Source organism: Podospora pseudocomata, chromosome 6 (genome assembly GCF_035222375.1).
Source record: "Podospora pseudocomata strain CBS 415.72m chromosome 6, whole genome shotgun sequence".
NCBI lineage: Eukaryota > Fungi > Ascomycota > Sordariomycetes > Sordariales > Podosporaceae > Podospora > Podospora pseudocomata.
In genome coordinates, this window is record NC_085890.1 from 875743 (window position 1) to 894654 (window position 18912).

Genomic DNA, 18912 nt, shown 5'->3' on the forward strand with positions numbered 1-18912 from the left:
AAGCCGCTTCTGGCTGCCTGCCGGACACTGAACTCAGGTCGTTGCAGCGCATCAAAGCAAGCTCTCGTCGCGCATCATCTTCCCCAAGATTGTCTGTCATCTTGCCCAGAGCACACCCAACCGTCCTCAAACCGGTCTTCGCAACGTGTAAACCGAGTCATCCACCGAACCACAGCCGAATTCCTTTGACGACCATCACCCGCTGCACACTGCGCCGCCATGGACCGCAATCAGCAAATGGGCGGCGGACTTGGTCCCCGTCATGACCCGTCCTCCAGAATCCAGAAAACCGAATCAGCAGCCGATCGACTTGCCGCCTTGAAGGCACGCGTTGCGAATGCCGTCGGGAGTTCCAAAGCAAAGGGTGGACTTGGACTCAACACCCCTTTACATCCGGCCCTCGCTGACCTCGGCGCCCCGATCAAACCCGCCGACTCATCTCGATCAGCTCATGGCCAGCGGCCGGTTCCCGACTCCTCAAAGAACTCCAAACCAAAGCCCTTTGGCATGCCCGGATCTTCCAACGATGGCCCTCGACCAAACCCATATCTCGAGCCAAGCCATGGCCCAACAGGAAAGGCAAGAGAATCGCGACAGCTCATCTTCAACCAGAAAGGAAAATACATCGCCCAGGCACAAGCCCTCCGGCGACAGGCCCAGCTGGAGGAAATGAAGAAGAGAATCGCCGATCAAGCACGCAAGGCAGGATTAGACGAAGACCGCGACGTGGAGAAGGCATTCGTGGTGGAAGCCCCCCCAGATCTGGAATGGTGGGACGAAGGTCTTATCGACGGCAAGGACTACAGCGGCTTCCCAGACTCACTCAAGATCGACACTCCCGACAGTATCATCACTCTATATATCCAGCATCCCGTTGCAATCGAACCACCGCAAGAGAAGCTGGCCCACGAGCCCAAGCCAATGTACCTGACGCCAAAGGAACAGGCCAAGCTCCGGAGAAACAGGCGCATGGCCGATCTCAAAGAAAAGCAAACCCTCATGAAACTCGGTCTCATGGAAGCTCCCCCGCCAAAGGTCAAACAGAAGAATTTGATGCGTGTACTCGGTGACGAGGCTGTTCGTGATCCCACGGCAGTCGAAGCCCGAGTCAGGAAGGAGATTGCGGCGCGTCTTGACAAGCACTTGGAGGCGAACGAGGAGCGCAAGTTGACAAAGGAGCAGCGGCATGAGAAACTCGCCGCCAACCAAGCAAAGGACGCAGCCAAGGGCATCCATATCCTGGTTTTCAAGATCAACAGTCTAGCCAACGGACAACACAGGTACAAGATCTCACTGAATGCACAACAAAACGGGCTCAACGGAGTCTGTATCATGCATCCGAAATTCAACCTGGTGATTGTAGAGGGAGGCGAGCACAGTATCAACAATTACAAGAAGCTGATGACGAGGAGAATTGACTGGACAGAGGCTTTACCGTCGAGGGAAAGGAATGTTCAGGTTGGGGCGTACAACACTGCTACGCAGGCTACGGTGAGGGAGTGGTTGAAACCAGAGGATGAAAAGGGGCAGCTGAAGGACTTGTCGGGGAATAAGTGTGTGTTGCTTTTCGAGGGAGAGACGAAGGCGCAGGCGTTCAAGAAGTGGGGGAGCAAGGTCTTTGAGACGGATCAGGAGGCGAGGGAGTTTTTGGCGAGGGTGAAGATGGATAGTTTTTGGACGCAGGCGAAGAATACCCCTTCTTAGGGGAGGTTCAGGAGAGAGGGGTGATTGCAGAGTCAGGCATGTTTATACGTTCTGGTGAGTGTTCTGTTGTAGCTGACCACTGGAAAATGTATCTTCATAGAGTTCGCTGAGTTTGAGCGGGCTAGTAGAATTTCTTGGTGATTCTGACTATGAGAGGATACCAGAGATTCCAGAACAGGCCGAAATGTTTGGTTTTCTATGCAAGACGAGTGTTGCTGTTTCAGGTCATCTCACTTCTTGATGAGTTTTTAACTGCGTTGAGGTCTTGATGCATTCCGTGTGCCTCTCATGGTGCTAGTGTGTCTCTTAGGAATTACCGCTTGAGTTTTTGTGAAATTCAAAGCTATCAGATTCCGTGCTGCTTGAAAACTCTTGTCTCTTCTTGTAATCCAGTTCTGTGCTGTCTGGCGTGGCTGTCCTTTTCACAACTTTCGCTTGCTCGCGATGCTATCCTCAAGCTCAGATGGACTTAAGGCCCAACCCAAACCTGTTTGTCAACTGCCAGGGCCCAAAAGATGTTACCGAGAGAGGTGGATATGCTTGCCTTCCCGTTTGCTATGGTTGCTTTCTGTACGGGACTGCTTCTAACGAGGAGATCGTGATTTGGAATAACTTCGAGAAGTGACCTAAAAGGAGATCGGCGACAGCGCCTACTTTCATCGCGCCCCAGCGCTCCGATTATGAGGCCATGGGTTGGACTGCTCTTTTCCAATGAGGCCTAACATGGGATTGCAACTGGGAAAGGATGAACCATGTCCCCGGCGAAGGGTTATTTACTAGGTACCTAGTTTCCCAGCCCATGTTGATGGGATAAACCGCGCAGCATTGCCCCTCGCAATCTACGGGGCATGTAAACAAAGAAAGTCAACAATCCCTTCCCTTAACAGCAACTGAAAAAACACCTCTCGACACTACCCTCCAGCCCTTCACCTGCCATATCAAACTGCCATATCAAACTGCCGAGCGAGAGCAGGGTTCTTTGACACGACATGTCCGTTCATCACCAACGGTCCCAAGATCTACATGAGCACACATTGTTCATTTGATATCACCCCTTCTATTCTTGGTAATTTGGTTCCCTCATACTATCAATCTGCACGTTGTGCTTGCTTACCACAGGTGTTTGTTTGGTGGTCTCATCCCACCATCTAGGCCCTGGCGGTCGGCTGCTCACCGACCAGCCCCTTGATCACCTACCGTTCCTTTGTATCGCCTCGGTGGCAAACTCGAACCTCAAGTCTGCCTTGTAATGGATGTCAAACAGTGTCTCCGTTTGGTTGCACAAACGTGCATATCACAACCTATCTATGAAGCTGGGTGAAGTCGTCATGGTGATACCCACCTTCACAGGAAATGCAGGTCCCCTGGGTCTCATGATGAACTCCGCCCTTTCTGCACATCTGGTCGTCGAGCTTGGTGTCGAAGTTGCAGGTTCCAATGGCAGGTCTGCGGCGGGCAATGGTAAGGGACGTCCCGTGTTCGCTTCAGTTACGCCTCGAGGAAATCGTGGGTATCAACTGGCCCGTTCGTGGATACACAAGCGACGACAGGGGAAGGGGTCCTTTTTCGGTTGGCGAGATGTCTCTGCCGTCTCCACGTCGGCAGTTTTGTTTGCGATTTTGACGACTCGAACAATGCCAGGATATGATAATTGCTTTGAGGTATCAAGATGTGAAACTCTATAGGGCCAGTTTTCCACCTTGAGAGCTTACTGTGTGAGATATTCGCCGATCAAGGCTTAACACTCCGGTGGTGCTTACTGCTCAAGAGTTAAGGCAGTGACAAGCCGTTCAGCTCCCAGGCATCAGCATTAATTTGACAATAGGCTTGGATTGTGTCTGTATCGGAAGCTGCTCTTACCACTGGCTCAGCACTTGCAGGAGTGAATATACCGCCGATATACATCCATCCATGTACCACTCGCCTGACATCATATGCCATCTTCATCACACTGAATTCACACCCTCACCACCAGACTTGATGTTGATATTTTTGATGTTTCGCTGCGGTGCGTGGGGGTCATTTATATCACAGTATTACAATCAATGACTGACAGCAAGCGCAGTCCACAGCTGAGTAAGCAGCTCGGTCAACACACGGTGCAGCATGTCCCGGGACGCCAGGCCCTTCCTCCCCGGTGGCGTCCAGGTGAGGCCCGGATATGTGCGGCAACGAGTCCGGAAATGCAACCCCACCACCGCCCTCAACCACTCCCCGACGACATCACACATGATCACTCGGCAACTTCAAACACAAGTGTGTGCATAGTGGCTTGCAGGATTCAATTCTCACGGTCCAGTGTTCCCCGCGAGCCGTAGACTGACTAGTCGGAACCACACTTGAACAACATCTGGTAAGCATTCTCCCCGTCGGGTCGGTCGCCGACCCTAAACTCACTACCTTACCTGAAATCCCTTCCCCGACATATCATAAGCGCGGGAGCGGCCCTTCCAAAGGAGTGCAGCATACCTATCGCCGACCCTGAATCCTTCTATACCACCGAAGGCGTACTAGAACACCAACACACCTCGCCGATCTGCATTCTACATTCTGGTTCCTACGCAATACTCCCAAAACGGAAGGTCGTGATCCTTCTTCCAAAATGCTGAAACACTTCAACTCCATATTTTGAGGTCATAATTAGCATCAATCGGACGAGGTCGAGGCCCCCCCCCAAGGGATAGGTACTCGAGGGGCGAAGTAAGGCTGCTGCTGGCTGGCTGAGGTGTTGTTTTTAACCCATCACCCGCCTATCTATACCCCCTTAGTTGCTCGTCTAACCGATGAACGATTATACCTGCAAGCTGAGGAATGAAACGAGGGGGGAAGGTTGGTTTGCCACACACGCGCGTCTAGATGTCTGAGGAGGGTGGTAAATGGTTAGATTAGACGCAGTGTTACCTCTTGACAAGATGCGATGGGTTATCTCCTTCTGGGGGAGGGATGGTAGGTTTGGGGAGGACGTTATCTCCTTTGGGGGTTGGGGTGTCTTGTCAAGATGTCGTACCACGAGCACGGCTCTATCACCATCAGCTGGAGTTGTTGACCAAGACATGACCAAGAAGCGCCACCGAGTCTTGCTGTGGTGATTGTCACCAGTGAAGATATGGCTAACCTCAATGATCACTAGTAGCGAACAAGTAGAATAAGACAGCAGGCAGGATCAACAAGATTGTATTACCAGCAGAAGAAACTCCGACAGTATCTCCTCACCGCCAATGGGAAGCGTCATTCTTGAACGGTATTACTGCGCACCCAGCAGCCAGGTCCAGTGTTTACTTCCACCGAGTTACCCCATACCAACACCAACATGAGCATCACACCACAAAGTCCGGCCCACTAACTCGAACCTCACATCAACACCGTCACCTCATCAAGAAGATCCGTTTCAAACCTGTGTAACCATTAACACGAAGAACACAAGTTCAGCGCACCTGAATATTGAAGCTAGCTCGTCATCAAAATCCAAGCCAACATGCGTCTAACCCTCACGCCCTCACCCATTCGCCCAGACGACGACTCAAAATCACCAACATCCCCACGACAACAGATTCAATAGTTCCAGAAGCGCCCAAGCGCGCGGTTAACTCAACACTAGCACCAAATCGTGTAGTTTACAGGATGCAAGCTGTTGCTTTTTCCTTGGAGTTTTGGATGTGAAAGAGCGGGGGATTAGACGCGATGTACGGCACAGCAGCACAACACCAACACCAAAATATCGCCACCAAAAGCTTGCGGGAACTTCCATATTGGTGATGGGGTGTATCTCCGATGTTCGTCCGTCCGGTTATCAGTTTGTTGAATTTATTGGGAGAAGAATTAACCTGAATATATTCAAGATGATATCCCCACCACCCGGTAGGTAGGTATGTACCAAGTCGGACTCCGTTCGAATCCTTCACCTCGGCCTGGGGCTCGGGGGGTTCGGCGGTGAGAAGGCCGAGCAAGGTACGCTATCATGCGCGTCTGGAAGAGGGCAAGAAGATGAGAGAGACTAAGTCCGAGGCTGCCAGCCGGCCGGCATTGAATATCACGAACGACTTGAAGGGGTTTGAAAGGATAGCATGAACCGTATGTCATCCTCCCCAGGCTTCAACACGAATAAAACGAGGAATATAGCGAGCAAGAGAGACCATACCCTACCACCTAGCCCGGAGTAAAACATGAGCAAAATGAAATCAACTGACCTTCCTTCCCCTCCCTGTACAATTATGATCGCCCGCCCAGACCCTGAACACAATGTGTAACAGCACCACACCACACCACACCGCACACGTGTTTGGTATCAACCCGCGAGTTCTAGACACTGGCTCCCAGGGTCTGGGTCATGCTAAACAAGGCTCTTGTTCGCCACCATCTCCTTACTCTCACCGGAACAAGAAGAGACGAACAACCTGTTCCCTCTCTACAAACCCCCATTACCACCACTGCATGGAAACAGAGAAAGAACCCACCGACCGCTCCTCCAACAGCGGACCCCCTTTCTCACGCTGACAACAGCTAGGGGTTGAACACTTTCGCCGTTAACCTGCGTCGGGTCCAAACCCCACCCAGACAGGTGGTAATATCCCTCCCCGCATTCTTTTCTGAGCCTTAACCTTCTTTCGCCCCCAATTCTCATCCATGTTCCATGGTCTGTTGTTCTCGCCAGGATGTTCCCCATCAAGAACGCGCCTGACGCGTACAGTTTGGTCCCGTGTCTGTCTGCCTGCCTGTCTTGAATGCACATGTACGGAGGCAGAGAAGGGGGGAAGGTAGTGTGGGGGGTGATGATACCTTCGAGGCTTCATCAGATGCAAGGTCTGGTGAGGGTAAGGGGGCAAGGAGTTCATCAACCCTAGACATGCTTGGCACCCCTGGTTAAATCTCCACGCTCAGTACCTCTTCAACACAGAAGGACAGCAAAGGCGAGGCCGGTGGCGTAGAACGGAAGGAGATGGTCTTGGAATCTTGGGCAATGATTCCAAAAATACGGACTTTGCCTTGAGTTCACGTGAAGTCTGGGGAAGGCGAGGCCAGGTACACGGGCGAGGGGATCCTCCCGTCTCTTCTTCTGGCGAGACAGGTTCTCGTTTCTGTTCATTCGTGGCCTGCCGCTAGGAACCAGTCTTTCAACCCCAGAGTGCAAATCGTCGCGCCGTATAACTCCGGCGTTGGCTGTGCCCCGCGGGCCCCGGATTTTGGGCATGCTCCGAATGGTCTTTTCAACCAGATAACGTTGACGTTTATTCACCAAATTGGTCAAATATTAGAACACCAAAAGAAAAGAAATGACAGAAAAGGTACAAACCCGGCCGGCAAAGTCACCGCCGCGGAGCCCGCTCCGAACCCACGATGTCGTCAAAACCCATCATGCAGATCCCCAGACCGACCGTTGGTTGGCCAGCTTCCGCTCGTCACGTTTATGCTTCCCAAAGAGAACCAGATGAATTAGACGCGCAAGACGACGCTAGCGTAGCACCTTGCTTTTTGGCTTGCTTGGGTTGGGTTGTTGGTTGTTGTTGGTTCGAGTTGCACACTCATACCACCACGCATCAAATCCGTTCATCATCCCATGACGCCGGGGTTCATGCTGCTGGTGATGATATGGATGGGAGGGGTTCGGTCTCGGGGTTGTTCGGTGTCCACATGAAGCTGTGGGAAATGCTTGGTCGGGCGCTTCCATTGCCTTGCCTGCCCCCCCTTGACGTGCATCAAACCCAGACTTCTGGGGTTTCGATGAAAATGCAAGAACCAGACTTTGCGAAAGCGAGAGCGAGGCAGAAAACAACAAACTGTCAGAACCTTATCACCAGAAGGAGAAAAAGTCGGGACGAGATTGCTTACTGATGATGGGAAATTTGCTGCTGCATGTTGTTCACAGCATGCTGCAGCTGACTCCCTCCCTTCCTTCTCCCGCCCAGAGCAGCCGGCCAGCTTCAGCTGTCCTCGTGGGAGTTACACAAAGGGACAAAGGCCCCTCCCATTGACAAATAGTATGATCTTCTGCAGAAGCACAAGATCTTCCAAGTGTAAAATATGCCGGCCTTTCCGTTCTGTCTCGCTTGCTTCCCCGGTCCCGAAAAGCCGGGGCCGTTGTCGTTCTCAACCCACGCCGGGCCCGTCCTCGTGGGTTGATTCAAGCGAAAAGAAGCAATTGCTTATCTCTGGGCATCTCTCTCTCTCATTGAGCCCAACCCATGCACAGACAGGTGTTCATCCCACGTGGATATGTCCGTCCTAGCCAGCGGCACAGCAGAATGGAGCCGCCGCCGCCACCAGCCCGCACCCTTCCCTGCCTTTTTTTTTTTCCCTTCTTTCGCGGGGCGACCGTTTTACGCTTCCTAAATGCCGGAGCCGAATGGTTGACGTTATGTGAGATATCAGATTCTGTTTCTTTTGGTACCTACAGATGAAGATATGCCAACGAAGAAAAGAATGAAACGCCACCAACATCAACTCGATGAAAGAAAAAGAACATTGCATTTTCAATCAAGCCCTCGGAAATGACGTTTATTCCGGAACGGAACGGCCCTTTTGGATAGAATGTGTGTATTCGCTCAGTCTGGTAGTTGATTCCTTCACCGAAAACCCGGCGCAAACTCCCCTTTACGATCAACAATCCCACCCAAACACATACACATACATACCGGGCGGGAGAAAAATCCCCCATGATTTCCCCTCTTATTTGTGTCATGATTGATGTTACCCAAAGCCCGAAGCCTCACTCGCGGATCCTCGGATTCCGAGGTCTGGATATTCATTTCAGTATCACATCATCTCTTCTTTCTTCACTCTCATCATCAAAAGCGGTCAGGAAAATGCAAACAGATAGATAGATGGGTGGGTGGTTGGGTGGTGCTTGTGCAGCATGACATCTGCCTCACCCACCACCAACCCACACCACCACCACCAGGACACACTTGATGATGTTGCTGCCTCCATGCTGACATACAGAACGCCCATCCCTCTCCCAGTAGTTTTCGGACCCGTCTCGCTGGAACTAGTCCCCCCATTATCCCTTACCAGCGCCTATAACAACCAATGATTTCATCTCTCAACCCTCTTTGTCGCTGCGTCAAAAAGGCGGAGTGTGAAACCAGGTCGTCACCGATCTTCTGTCTTTCTTTCCCATTATTGTTTTAGGGCTGACGGTAGGTCCTGAACATCAACTTCACTATCAAATCATCAAGAGAGAGAAAAGCCGACTCGGGGTCCCCCCTTTCGCTGTCTATTCCCCCGACAAAATGACACCGATACCTTACTCCGACATCTTTGGGGGCGAAATGTCCCCCCCCTTCCCCCCCCCAATCTCGCACCTCACATTGCAGCCAACCTCGCATTTGTACCACCACCTCCCTCCTCCAGCATGGTGGAAGAAGAAGAATGCAACTTTATCAACGATATTCACAACCACCAGTGATGACGACTAAAGATTCTTCTTACACCGCCCTTGTGAACCCCGGCCAGGTTTGCAGATGTACATTGACGTTGAGTGTACGGTAGGCCCCCAATGCTGCGACCTGCCTACCTGACATGCCAATCTTACTCACGTCCCCAACACCGGACCAACAGCGAAGGCATGGCGGAGCATGGTAGGGCATATTCGGTTCGGTACCGCAGCGGTCGTAGGGCTGAGAGGTTCGGTCAGAGAAGGTTCCAAGCACGGGAGAGACGTTTCCCGGTGTTGACGAATGAAATTCCTTTTCTGCACGAGTGCCTAGGAAAACCTCGGATTCTGTTTCGCTTTTTGACGGCTTGGAAAACTCAATGAGGGGATTGGACCGCATGTTGCCTATCCAGGGGGCCAAAAGGAGCGGATGATGCCGTTCAATCTTTCGTGATATGATCGGACCTTGTGCGATACGCACTCCCCACAACAGCAGCAGCAAGCAGGTCTCACCTCACCCCCTCCAAAAAAAAAAAAAAAAAAAAAGAAAACCCCAGCCCTGTGTATATTACCTTCCCGCAATCATGAGCGCCATTGTCAGACGAGCGAGCACCCGTGATCCTAGCTGCAGCTGCTCAGCCGGACCTACCTATCTCCAGGTTCCTTATTTCCCCCTCCGTTCTATCCTGTACTGCTGAGGGACCTACGATAGGCAAGCCAAGGCGGGAATAATGGCCACCATAGGGCTTGGAACGGACAGGCTAGGGTACAGAAACGGAATCGGTGACTGGCCCATAAACGCGGCCGTCCTAACCCCCCAAAAAATTGGAGATGTTCTTCTGCAGTGTAATTGGCTGTGTGTGTGTGGGAGGGTAAGATTTTAGGTCCTTTGCTTCTTCGGAATCTTGCCCGCCCCGAGCTGTCATCGGAGGTTGTTGTTGTTATTGTTATTGGTGGTGGTGGGTACTCCCGCCCCCAGTATCCGCCCTCCAACGGTTCTTGACATGATAGATGGGTGAGGGTTGGATCCCTACCTGTATGGAGAGTTTCGGTTTCATTTGGGGGATGTAAGGGGATGAGTGAGATGTAGGCGGCCGATGGATGGTGTTGTTACGGTGCTGTTGGGGTGGTGATTGGTATGGATGATGGTTACGGTGAGTGGTGAGCGGATATGATATGCAAGACATATCGAGACGGGAGGGAGGAAAGGATCCTCCATCAAATCAATCAATCAATCAATCTACAAGTCGATGCCCTTTCTTTCCCAAGGACTTTCCCACCCAGAGAACCCCCTCCATAGCTACTTGCTCAAGGTAACAACAAGCCCGAACCCAGAATCCCACCCCATACCCCAACCATCAGACCGCCCAAGGCATAAAAAGCCTGCACTACATAGGTTCAGCTCGCTGTTGTCGCCTTGCCGGCAATTCCTCCAGTGTGGTATTCCTCCCCTACCATCACCAATAATACGAACTGACTGCCTACTTCCCTACCTTAAGGAACCCTCGGCATCGTGTTCAGTCCTCTCTGCTCAAGTCCCTTCACACGGGTACCCCGGATCAGCTCGTTGGTCCTTAGGTCCTTCACTCAACACCGTTGTGAGCGTAATAATCGAGGTCGAGTGATCCCCCAGCCCCGAACCGCATTCGCAGTAGGTATTGCGCAAACAACCCACATCCCGAGCCCAAACCTGTGCCGCAGCCCTTCCCTTTCCTTGGGATGATGTTTACTTTGCTTTTCGCTCCCCGAAACCCACCGGCTCCAACTAACCCAACTGTCATATGATCATGTTAGTGCCGATCTCAACTCGGCGTTTAAGCAAGGGCACTTTAACTCCATCACTGCTCACCAACAACAACAAGAGGCAAATCAGTTTGGTGCACTTCAATTCTCACTGCCGTCCAATTCTCGGCTTCTCCTCTTTCTATCTCCCTCCATGCTATAGCTCTTGAAAAAAAGACAAATCTTTCCACCCAAGCATATATACACTCATACAAATGACAAAAAGGAAACAATTGCAAGATGACCAAAAAGACGTAACAGATGTCAGCAGATAATCCCCTTGTTTGCTTTCCCCCCCCAAAAAAAACAAAAAACCACCGTGAAGTAGTACAAAGCATTCCTCCTCCCAGTAATGTTCTAAACATTTCCCCTCCCAAAATCCCAACCCCATGTTCTTATGAGATACATTATTCGTACAAGTCGCGCTCCAAAAAAAAAAAACTCAACTCGCGAGACAAAGGAAAGGAATAAAAAAAAAACACAAAATGCCACCAACCACCACCCAGCTTCCCAAATCCCGAGGCGCCTTTGGTATCTAATATAATTCCATCACAAATACAATCCTGAAGCATAAGATATAAAATATAAGAAAGTGTCGAGCGAGTTCAATCACCTCCCCCAAGGATGAACCTGAGAGTGGTGATGCTCATCCCTCCTCATCGCCGGCTGCATCGACCCCAAAACAGAAGTGCTGCACAGCGGAGGGATAGCCATGGGCGGCAACCCCCCCGGTGGCGGGATCATGTGCCCCATGGCGGGTCCCATCCCCCGGTTGTGATGCATGCTGCTCGGATCAAAGCTCTCCGCCCGGAGGTCCAGAGTCCCAATGTCAAAACGCTTGGAGCAGCCGTCTTCCATGTGTCTGTTCGAAACTACAGTTAGCTATTGTTTTTTGAAGGGAGGTAAAAGTCAAAGGGAAACCAACCTCCTAAGGGTATCCTTCCTGGCAAACATCCTCGAGCAGTAATCGCACTTGTGGTTCCGCTCCTTCATGTGCACGCTCTGGTGGTGGCGCTGGAGATCCGTCTTGCGCACAAATTTCTTGTTGCAGTCCGTCACCTGGCAGGGGAAGGGATACTCCCTCTTCTCGTCGTGCGTCTCCATGTGCGCTTTGAAGTTGTAGCTGCGGCTGAACATCTTGCCACACCCCTTGACCTCGCAGACAAAGTTGGCCTCCTCCTTGGTCGTCAGCCGGCGGGGCGCCCTTCGTGGCCGCTGGACCCGGAACTGTCGCTTGGCGTCGTACATGAAGCTCGAGGCTTGTGGCCCGCTGGCCACCCCCGGGTAGAATTGGTCTGGCTCTACTGGGTGGTAGTCGGGCTTGTGCCAGGTGGCCGAGGATCCGCTGTCGGAAAGATAGCCGGCTGAGCTGCCCGTGTAGGGACCGTTGTCCGAAGGGAACGAGGTGTGAACGGATCGGGGTGATGGGTATTGGGACGCCTCCATGTGGCCGTACTCGGAAGGGGTGCCCTCCATCTTGACCCGGGGTGTCATGGAGCCGGGCACGGAAGTGGCGGGAGTGTAAGGCATGGACCTGGGCTGGATGGCAGGTGATCGGGGGGCAGAGCCAGTCGGTGGAGGAGTCGACGAGTGGATCGAGTGGGCGTGGCTAGGGTGGGAGTGGTAGACGTCGTGGCCGTATGAGTAGCTGTTGAAGCTCTCATACTCTGAGGAGAGGATGCTAGGCATGCTGGAGGCAGAAGACATGGGATGGTGGATGACGGTGTTGTCCCAAGATTGGCTCATCGAGTCGAGTGGTGGCAGTGAGTTGTCAGTGTCCATGGGAGGGGTCACGGCGCAGGACGGCTCCCCATATAACGACGAGATCTTGTACTGTTGCTCAAGTCCAGGTGATGGGTAGTCGAGCGAGGACCTCTCTGAAGGGCAGTAGGTGTGCGCTGGGGTGGATGGCGACCTGGTGAGAGCAGGCGGTGTGAGATCCATGGTTGGTGGTTGAGGCTGGGTGCCTTGGGTCTATTTATTGAGGTAGGTGGTGGTGGTGGTGGTGGTGGTGGTGGTGGTTGGTGCGTGTGTGCACAGCACCTGTGAGTAAGATAGGGGGGGTAAGAAGGATGACGATGTTTGTTGGAAGCGGCCAGGGGATGCTCGCCCAGTCAGACGTTCTCGAGTCCGATTGGTGTTCAAACACGTCGAGGTACTGAATCGAGTAGGAGGGGGAGGCAGGCCAGATATAGGGAAAGACCGAGAAGGGCACAGGTCTTGATTCGCGAGACCACTTTCAGGTGCGTGCGAACAGGCAAAGCATGAACAAGAAGGCTCTTCACTTGTTGAGATGCTATTCCATAAATCTGAGGCAGGCTGTGGGAGCAAAAGCTGGGTGTGTCTGGACGAGGCAGACAACCAGGGTATCTTATAACATTTGCAAATGTGGAAGAACAAGGTTGCCTGCCTGGCTAATAAAAGAGCGTGCCCATGTTCGTCCAGACGCGCTTCTCGTTGAAGATGTGCGGGTTCTCTTCATGGTGCTGAACCTGACCAGGGGTCAAGGGGGGTGTGCCTCGAGAGACGCACGACAGAGACTGGGGGCGTCCCTGGGGTAGGAGAGAGAGAAGGATTTTGGGGGTGGGTTCAGGTCCAACGAGCACCCCCTGCTCGCAAAAGAGACAAAAGTGACATGGGGAACAAGGCTGGCGGGCACCAGCCGAAAAAGGCAAGATCTGACTGAACAGGCCATTGTACTAGATGTTGGGTGTGGCAGGGCAACTCTGTCCAGGGGCTGTCGACTGTGAGGTGTGGGAGGGGCAGGTCCCAACTCGGGAAGAAGAGAGGTGGTGACATGGAAATATAGCAACGCTACACCGGTTTGGGAACGTCTGTGTATCAAGGGTCACAGGGAGTCTAAAAGTAGCGTAGCGGCTAGGATAAGGTGATGAGCAGACACTCGACCTGCAGACAACAGGCACCTCGTTTGAGCTGTTGGAACCCCGTTTCCAGCTCTGGGGTGGGGAACGTTTTGGCTCTCCTGCGGGGGCCATCGACAGGGCTGTTGGCAGTCACACCGGAGCAGGCGGGCAAGAATTGCTTTTTGGCAAGCTGTTGGTGCGAGCGTTCCCTGCCAGACCACTCGGCGACCGGGACGGGGAAGCGGGAGACCGCGCCAACGCCCTCGGGAGCGAGGGGGGAACAGCCATTCCATCTTCACAGTGCTACTTTGCTGCTGCGTAAAGGCCGAGGTCGAGACGGTCCCGAATCATGCCGGGCTGGCTGTCTGTATGGTTTTCCCCAGACCTGCTTGTGTAGACATGCACTGACATGCTAGCAGAGTTGGCGGACAGAGCGGCAGGGTCACGGCAACAAAACATCGCCGTGGAGATCGAGGGCGCGGAATCCGGGGAGCAACTCTGTCTTTGCTGAAGGACGGGAGAGTCGGCGACCCAAGAGAAGGGGTCGAGGGGACGGGAGAGGGCCAGGTGGGCGCGGTTGGTTGCACCCAGACCACGCAGCCCGTGCAGTGCAGACACGGGGTCGGTACGGTGCTGCAGGTGTAATTTCTTCAGTGGTTCCAAGTACCGTGGCTGTAGTAGATGTCTCAAGCGCTTGCGCCTGTTTTTGCGCGCTGGGGAGCCTCTGAGTGGCCGGCAGACAAACGGAGCGCGATTGCTCTGCGAATTGCAACCAAACTTCATGATGGGACCTTTTGGGACCTGCAACCAACATGACTTTACGGCCCCCCGGCATTTGGAGCTATTGCTGCTGTTGGACGGTAGTTGAGTTGGTGGTGGTGATACCGTGATAGCGTTATCCTCTTCTTCTTCTTCTTCTTCTTCGGCGCAAACTCGCCCCCATGGAGTAAAGCCAGGCCAGCGAAGGATTCGGGGATGGACAGTGGACGCCGAACACCAAAAAGCCCGTCGGGGCTCTCATGGTCCAAAAGGACTTTTGATAATCTGCGATGATGCAAATGCAGTGAGCAGCGAGCAGTGAGCAGCGAGTGAGAGCCGTGAGCAGACCAATGGGATCAAAAAGACGGTGCAGATAGATTTGAAGAACAAAACGGTCAGCCAAGAGTGTGGTAAGAAAACGGATAATCGGCCATATGCCGGCCCCCAAACTTGATCAGGTCTAGGTTAGGCGATGGCCCTTGTAATAATTAAGGCTAGGAAGTGGAGGACCTTGCGGGATTGCGTGGTTTGCGACCCACTGATATCCGCTCTTTCGCGCTCTGATTTCTGAATTCGTAGCTCGGTGACTGAATAATAAAATAAAATGATGCTGTGAGGAAGCATGTCATGGAGTGTCAGTGTCGATGGGTAGAAGCAGCAGCGGGACGAACGGTCGGACGGCTGCCGAGTGGAAATCGACATCTGTAAGGCGCAGTGAGAGATCGGGGCCCGGGGAAACGAGTGGATCGGCTGCGTACCCGTCCGAACGCGAGGCTGTGATTGGGCCGTGCGTACGAGCCACAATGTGAGTGCTGTGATGTGTATCGTCTTTATCCCTACTAAAATTGCCTGATGCCAGGAGGTCCGTAGCAGCCCCGTACACAGCCCAGCGAGATGTGCCCTAATAACTAACAGCCAGTAATAAACAGCGTTCTCTACTATATCCGCGATGTCGTGATATCCGACATTGGATCTCCCAGCGCCGTTCGTTCGCCAGCGGAAACAATGGGTGCTCCCGCTGCCGAAATGCCACCCCGCGGCGGTGAGTCTGGAGACATGTCTATTCGACGCAGGATATTCTAAAGGTAGTACGGCAGCCAGGCTTATGGTAACAGCACATGCGCATGCGTCTCTCCATCGCCTGTCTTATCTCGTCCGACTTTGTCAGAATTCCCATGAATTACCAGGCAGACAGTCGATCCGAGAGATGCGATGCAGCGCTGCCCCACCCTCCATCACAGCCCAGTAAAGTCTCCAGGCGAGCCAGGCAACAACAATTCTCTCTGTCAGGACTGCAGCAGAGGGTAGCACCGGCCTGCGTCATCTTACGAGCCTTCCAATGCGAGCCTTGAATTCCAGCTACACGGTATCGGTGAGCCTTTCTGTTCTCTCAGTATGTGCTGCACGACGACATGGCTCCGTTTTGCTGCTGTCTCGCCTGTCGTCGCCGTTTCTGGATGGCCACACGCGTCAGCTTCTTGCTCTTGAGTCCTTTTTGGGGTCCAGTCCAAGAGTCAACGACCGGACTGATGGGTACGGAGTAAAGATGACCGTTGCCCTGCCGAAAGCCCATGCATGTGCCAGGTGGGTGCCCAAAAAGATGGGAAAAAAACCCACCGACTTGGAAATTACAGCGTTGTGGTTTTACGCATATCACCCTTTTCCGCGCATCAATTCACCCTGCCCCGCACACCTACCTGACGCCAGCTGTTGTCTCCCATGGCGGAATGCCGGATAATGCCATCACGAACAACCCGCTTCCAGGCAAACCGTGGGTTTCGTTAATGAGGTTTGCCGGCTCAGCCACGGACGTGGCCCATCTCTGTGTATGTTAAACGTGGGGGAGGGGAAGAAGGGAAACGAGAAAGCAGGATTGCTAGGCCTGGTGGTGGATCTGAAACACGGCATTCTTCTGTACAGTTTGTAAGCGTCGTTGCGGCGCTGCAGGCTTGACTCCCGTCGAGAAAGCCAGGGGAGCATCGCAAATCAAGGTGATGCCATGGGCGCGCCGAGACCGCCAAGATTTCGGGGAGCAGAGACCAGCACTGGGGGAACCGGTGGTGTGGAGGACGGCCGCTGCTGAGTGGTCGCCCAGAGAGGACCACGAGCTGCAGTACCTTTGCGGTGGAAGGATTCCAGAGCCTTTTGGCTGTGCGTGGTTGGATATCCAAAATTGGGTGGCCTTTTATGCAAGAACACTCGGTCTTTGAAACAATTCGAATCCTCCAAGCCCTCCTCCGATGACTTGCTTAACCGGACGAGCCAGGAGAGAAAGCTTTGAGAGAAGCAGACAGACAGACATGCGAGCGCATAGCACATGATGCAGGGGGCTTTCTAGAATCAACAACTGCATCGCGGAGCCAAACAGCTCTACGAGCATGTATTGTACGAGGGCAGTGGAGGGGTCTCGTTGCCATGTGTGATTCCATCGTATAGGCCGGTGAGAGACAGTCGGACCGTCAGCGTGACGGGCGTTCCCGCTGTCTCCAATTGGGAAGGGCCCCGAGAACGCCGACGCGGCACAACCGGAAGTGTCTTGGCAGGGCCATCAAGGTCGGTGCTTCCCCCGGCTCCCGTGGAACCTTGCAGCGAGCTAGTGATCGGTGGCTTGTGGTGGTTTACGGAGGGCATCATCAAGATGGGGATTTTGTTTTTGCAATGATGATGGTGGACGGCGTTGCAGCTGAGTAAAGAGCCGCCACCATCTCACACCTCGGCTTGCTTCCAGGTGTCAAAGACAAGAATCACGACATCTGACCTTGTCTAGTTTGCGGAGGATGAATAAGACATTGACGACGACAGGCAACCCCTGTGAAGATCTTCGAGATAGGGAAAGCAAAGGCCCACCGATCTCCACGCCCCGCTTCCCCGGTTTACGGCGCCTGGACCAACCTACCCAAGCAGCATGACCAACCGCATTCTAAGCATTCAAAGTGGAATATGGCCTGATGCTCATTGAGGCATTTGCGCTTACGCCTGGTGAGCATTGACTAAAAGAGCCAGATACAAGTTTGCGGGCCAGGATGATGGTGAAATTGCGTTACTAGCACTAGGGTTACTGGCAGTTGAATGCCCTTACCGTTGGCACACTTACGCCATTAGCTCTTCCCGTTCTCTGCCATCAGGTTCAGGTTCGATATCGCTGCTCTCTTCTCGTCCCTTGTGGCAATATCCATTGGGCCACGCGGTGCCTCAGCACTCTAAATCCTACAACACGTTCGACGGCACTCTCCTCCCTGTGGCAACCGGCAGGCAGGATTTCCGGATTTGCCCAGGTGCGCGCGGTTGGTTCAATGCGACTCGAAAGAGAAACGTCCCGTCGCAATCGAAGGATTCTCCGGTTGGTTTAGAAGCGCGGACGCAAAGCTGCGCAGACCAAGACGATAAGAGGGGATACCAAACAGGATGCGGTTACGAACTACGACGGTTGGGAGGGTTTCCGTATTCAACTGACAAGCAGCAGGACGATATCGCCGTCACAAATGACCATCTTCACTAGTGCCAGTTGTGGCTTTTGATCGAGTCTGGCAGGCTGCTGACTGGCTTGTTGGTTCTCTGTCGGATGTCTCCTTTCGATACCGGCGAACGACGGGAAAGCCAGACAGCTGGGACAACCTGAGTAAGGGACCAAGACATGTCTGACCACCATTTGGGAAAATGGTAGCCGTGACACAAGACCTCGATTGGGCAGAACCGGGCTGGGCCAAGGCTGGCCTTCGTTGGTGAGATCAGCACTTGTCGTGATGCTTTAGCTAAGCAAAACACTCAGGGTTGCGAAGAAACGTCCGAAACGGAGATTTCGAAGATATTCTGGATGACAGCTGAGGCGAACAGTCCCGTCTTGTCACCCTCACTAAGGCCCATTCGAGAAAAGACACCGTTTCGGTAGAGTCGTGTGACCGAGTAAGGTGGGCATTCGGAGAACAGTCAGGAGATGAATTATTACACCAGGTCCGATATCTCGAAACAATGTTTTCGGAGTTACCGTCAGCAACAAGAGAATGATGATCTGGCGATACTGGTCCCCCACGGTGAGACGACAGACGCTAACAACCTGACATCTGAGGTGAGGTGAGGTGCAGTGCAGCGATACACCATCGTCGGTTTACCCTCAGCCTTCTCCACCAGCATCAGCATCAGAATCAGCACCGGCGCCATCACCAATCCTGTGTCTCCGGTTCCTGGTTTCATCTTCGTCCCAAGTCCAGCTGGTGGAATGATCCGAGCTTCCAGGGCCCAGGCAGAGAAACACAGAAACAACAAGCACAGCCATCCCGCAAGGCAAAGACCGGCTATCGGCGTCCCTCGCCGCAGTCTTGTGCAAGGTACGGGGACCTGGTGAAGATGAAAAGAAGCGAGCAATCAAGCGCGATGAAGCGAGCAAGCGCAGCATCTAATCTTGATCTGGAAGGAATGACAAGCGCAAGGTGTGCA

The 18912-nt window shown here is 53.2% G+C and overlaps 3 protein-coding genes across 3 annotated transcripts; 1 reads left to right on the top strand and 2 right to left on the bottom strand.

Annotated features, from left to right (window-relative positions):
• Positions 1–219: 219 nt before the first annotated feature.
• On the top strand, positions 220–1704 carry prp3 (U4/U5/U6 small nuclear ribonucleoprotein prp3; the record flags this gene model as incomplete). The annotated part of the gene is made up of 1 exon (XM_062892228.1): positions 220–1704. The coding sequence occupies one exon, from the start codon at positions 220–222 to the stop codon at positions 1702–1704; it is 1485 nt and encodes a 494-aa protein (XP_062740316.1).
• Positions 1705–5376: 3672 nt separating this feature from the next.
• On the bottom strand, positions 5377–5784 carry QC762_605380 (uncharacterized protein; the record flags this gene model as incomplete). Its single annotated transcript, XM_062892229.1, has 2 exons — positions 5377–5499; positions 5560–5784. The coding sequence occupies 2 exons, from the start codon at positions 5782–5784 to the stop codon at positions 5377–5379; spliced, it is 348 nt and encodes a 115-aa protein (XP_062740317.1).
• A 5592-nt stretch (positions 5785–11376) lies between these two features.
• On the bottom strand, positions 11377–14054 carry QC762_605390 (uncharacterized protein). The gene is made up of 2 exons (XM_062892230.1): positions 11781–14054; positions 11377–11717 (listed from the first exon to the last, which is right to left on the bottom strand). Exons 1-2 carry the CDS (start codon positions 12797–12799, stop codon positions 11465–11467), a joined length of 1272 nt encoding a protein of 423 aa, XP_062740318.1. The 5' UTR covers positions 12800–14054; the 3' UTR covers positions 11377–11464.
• Positions 14055–18912: the final 4858 nt, after the last annotated feature.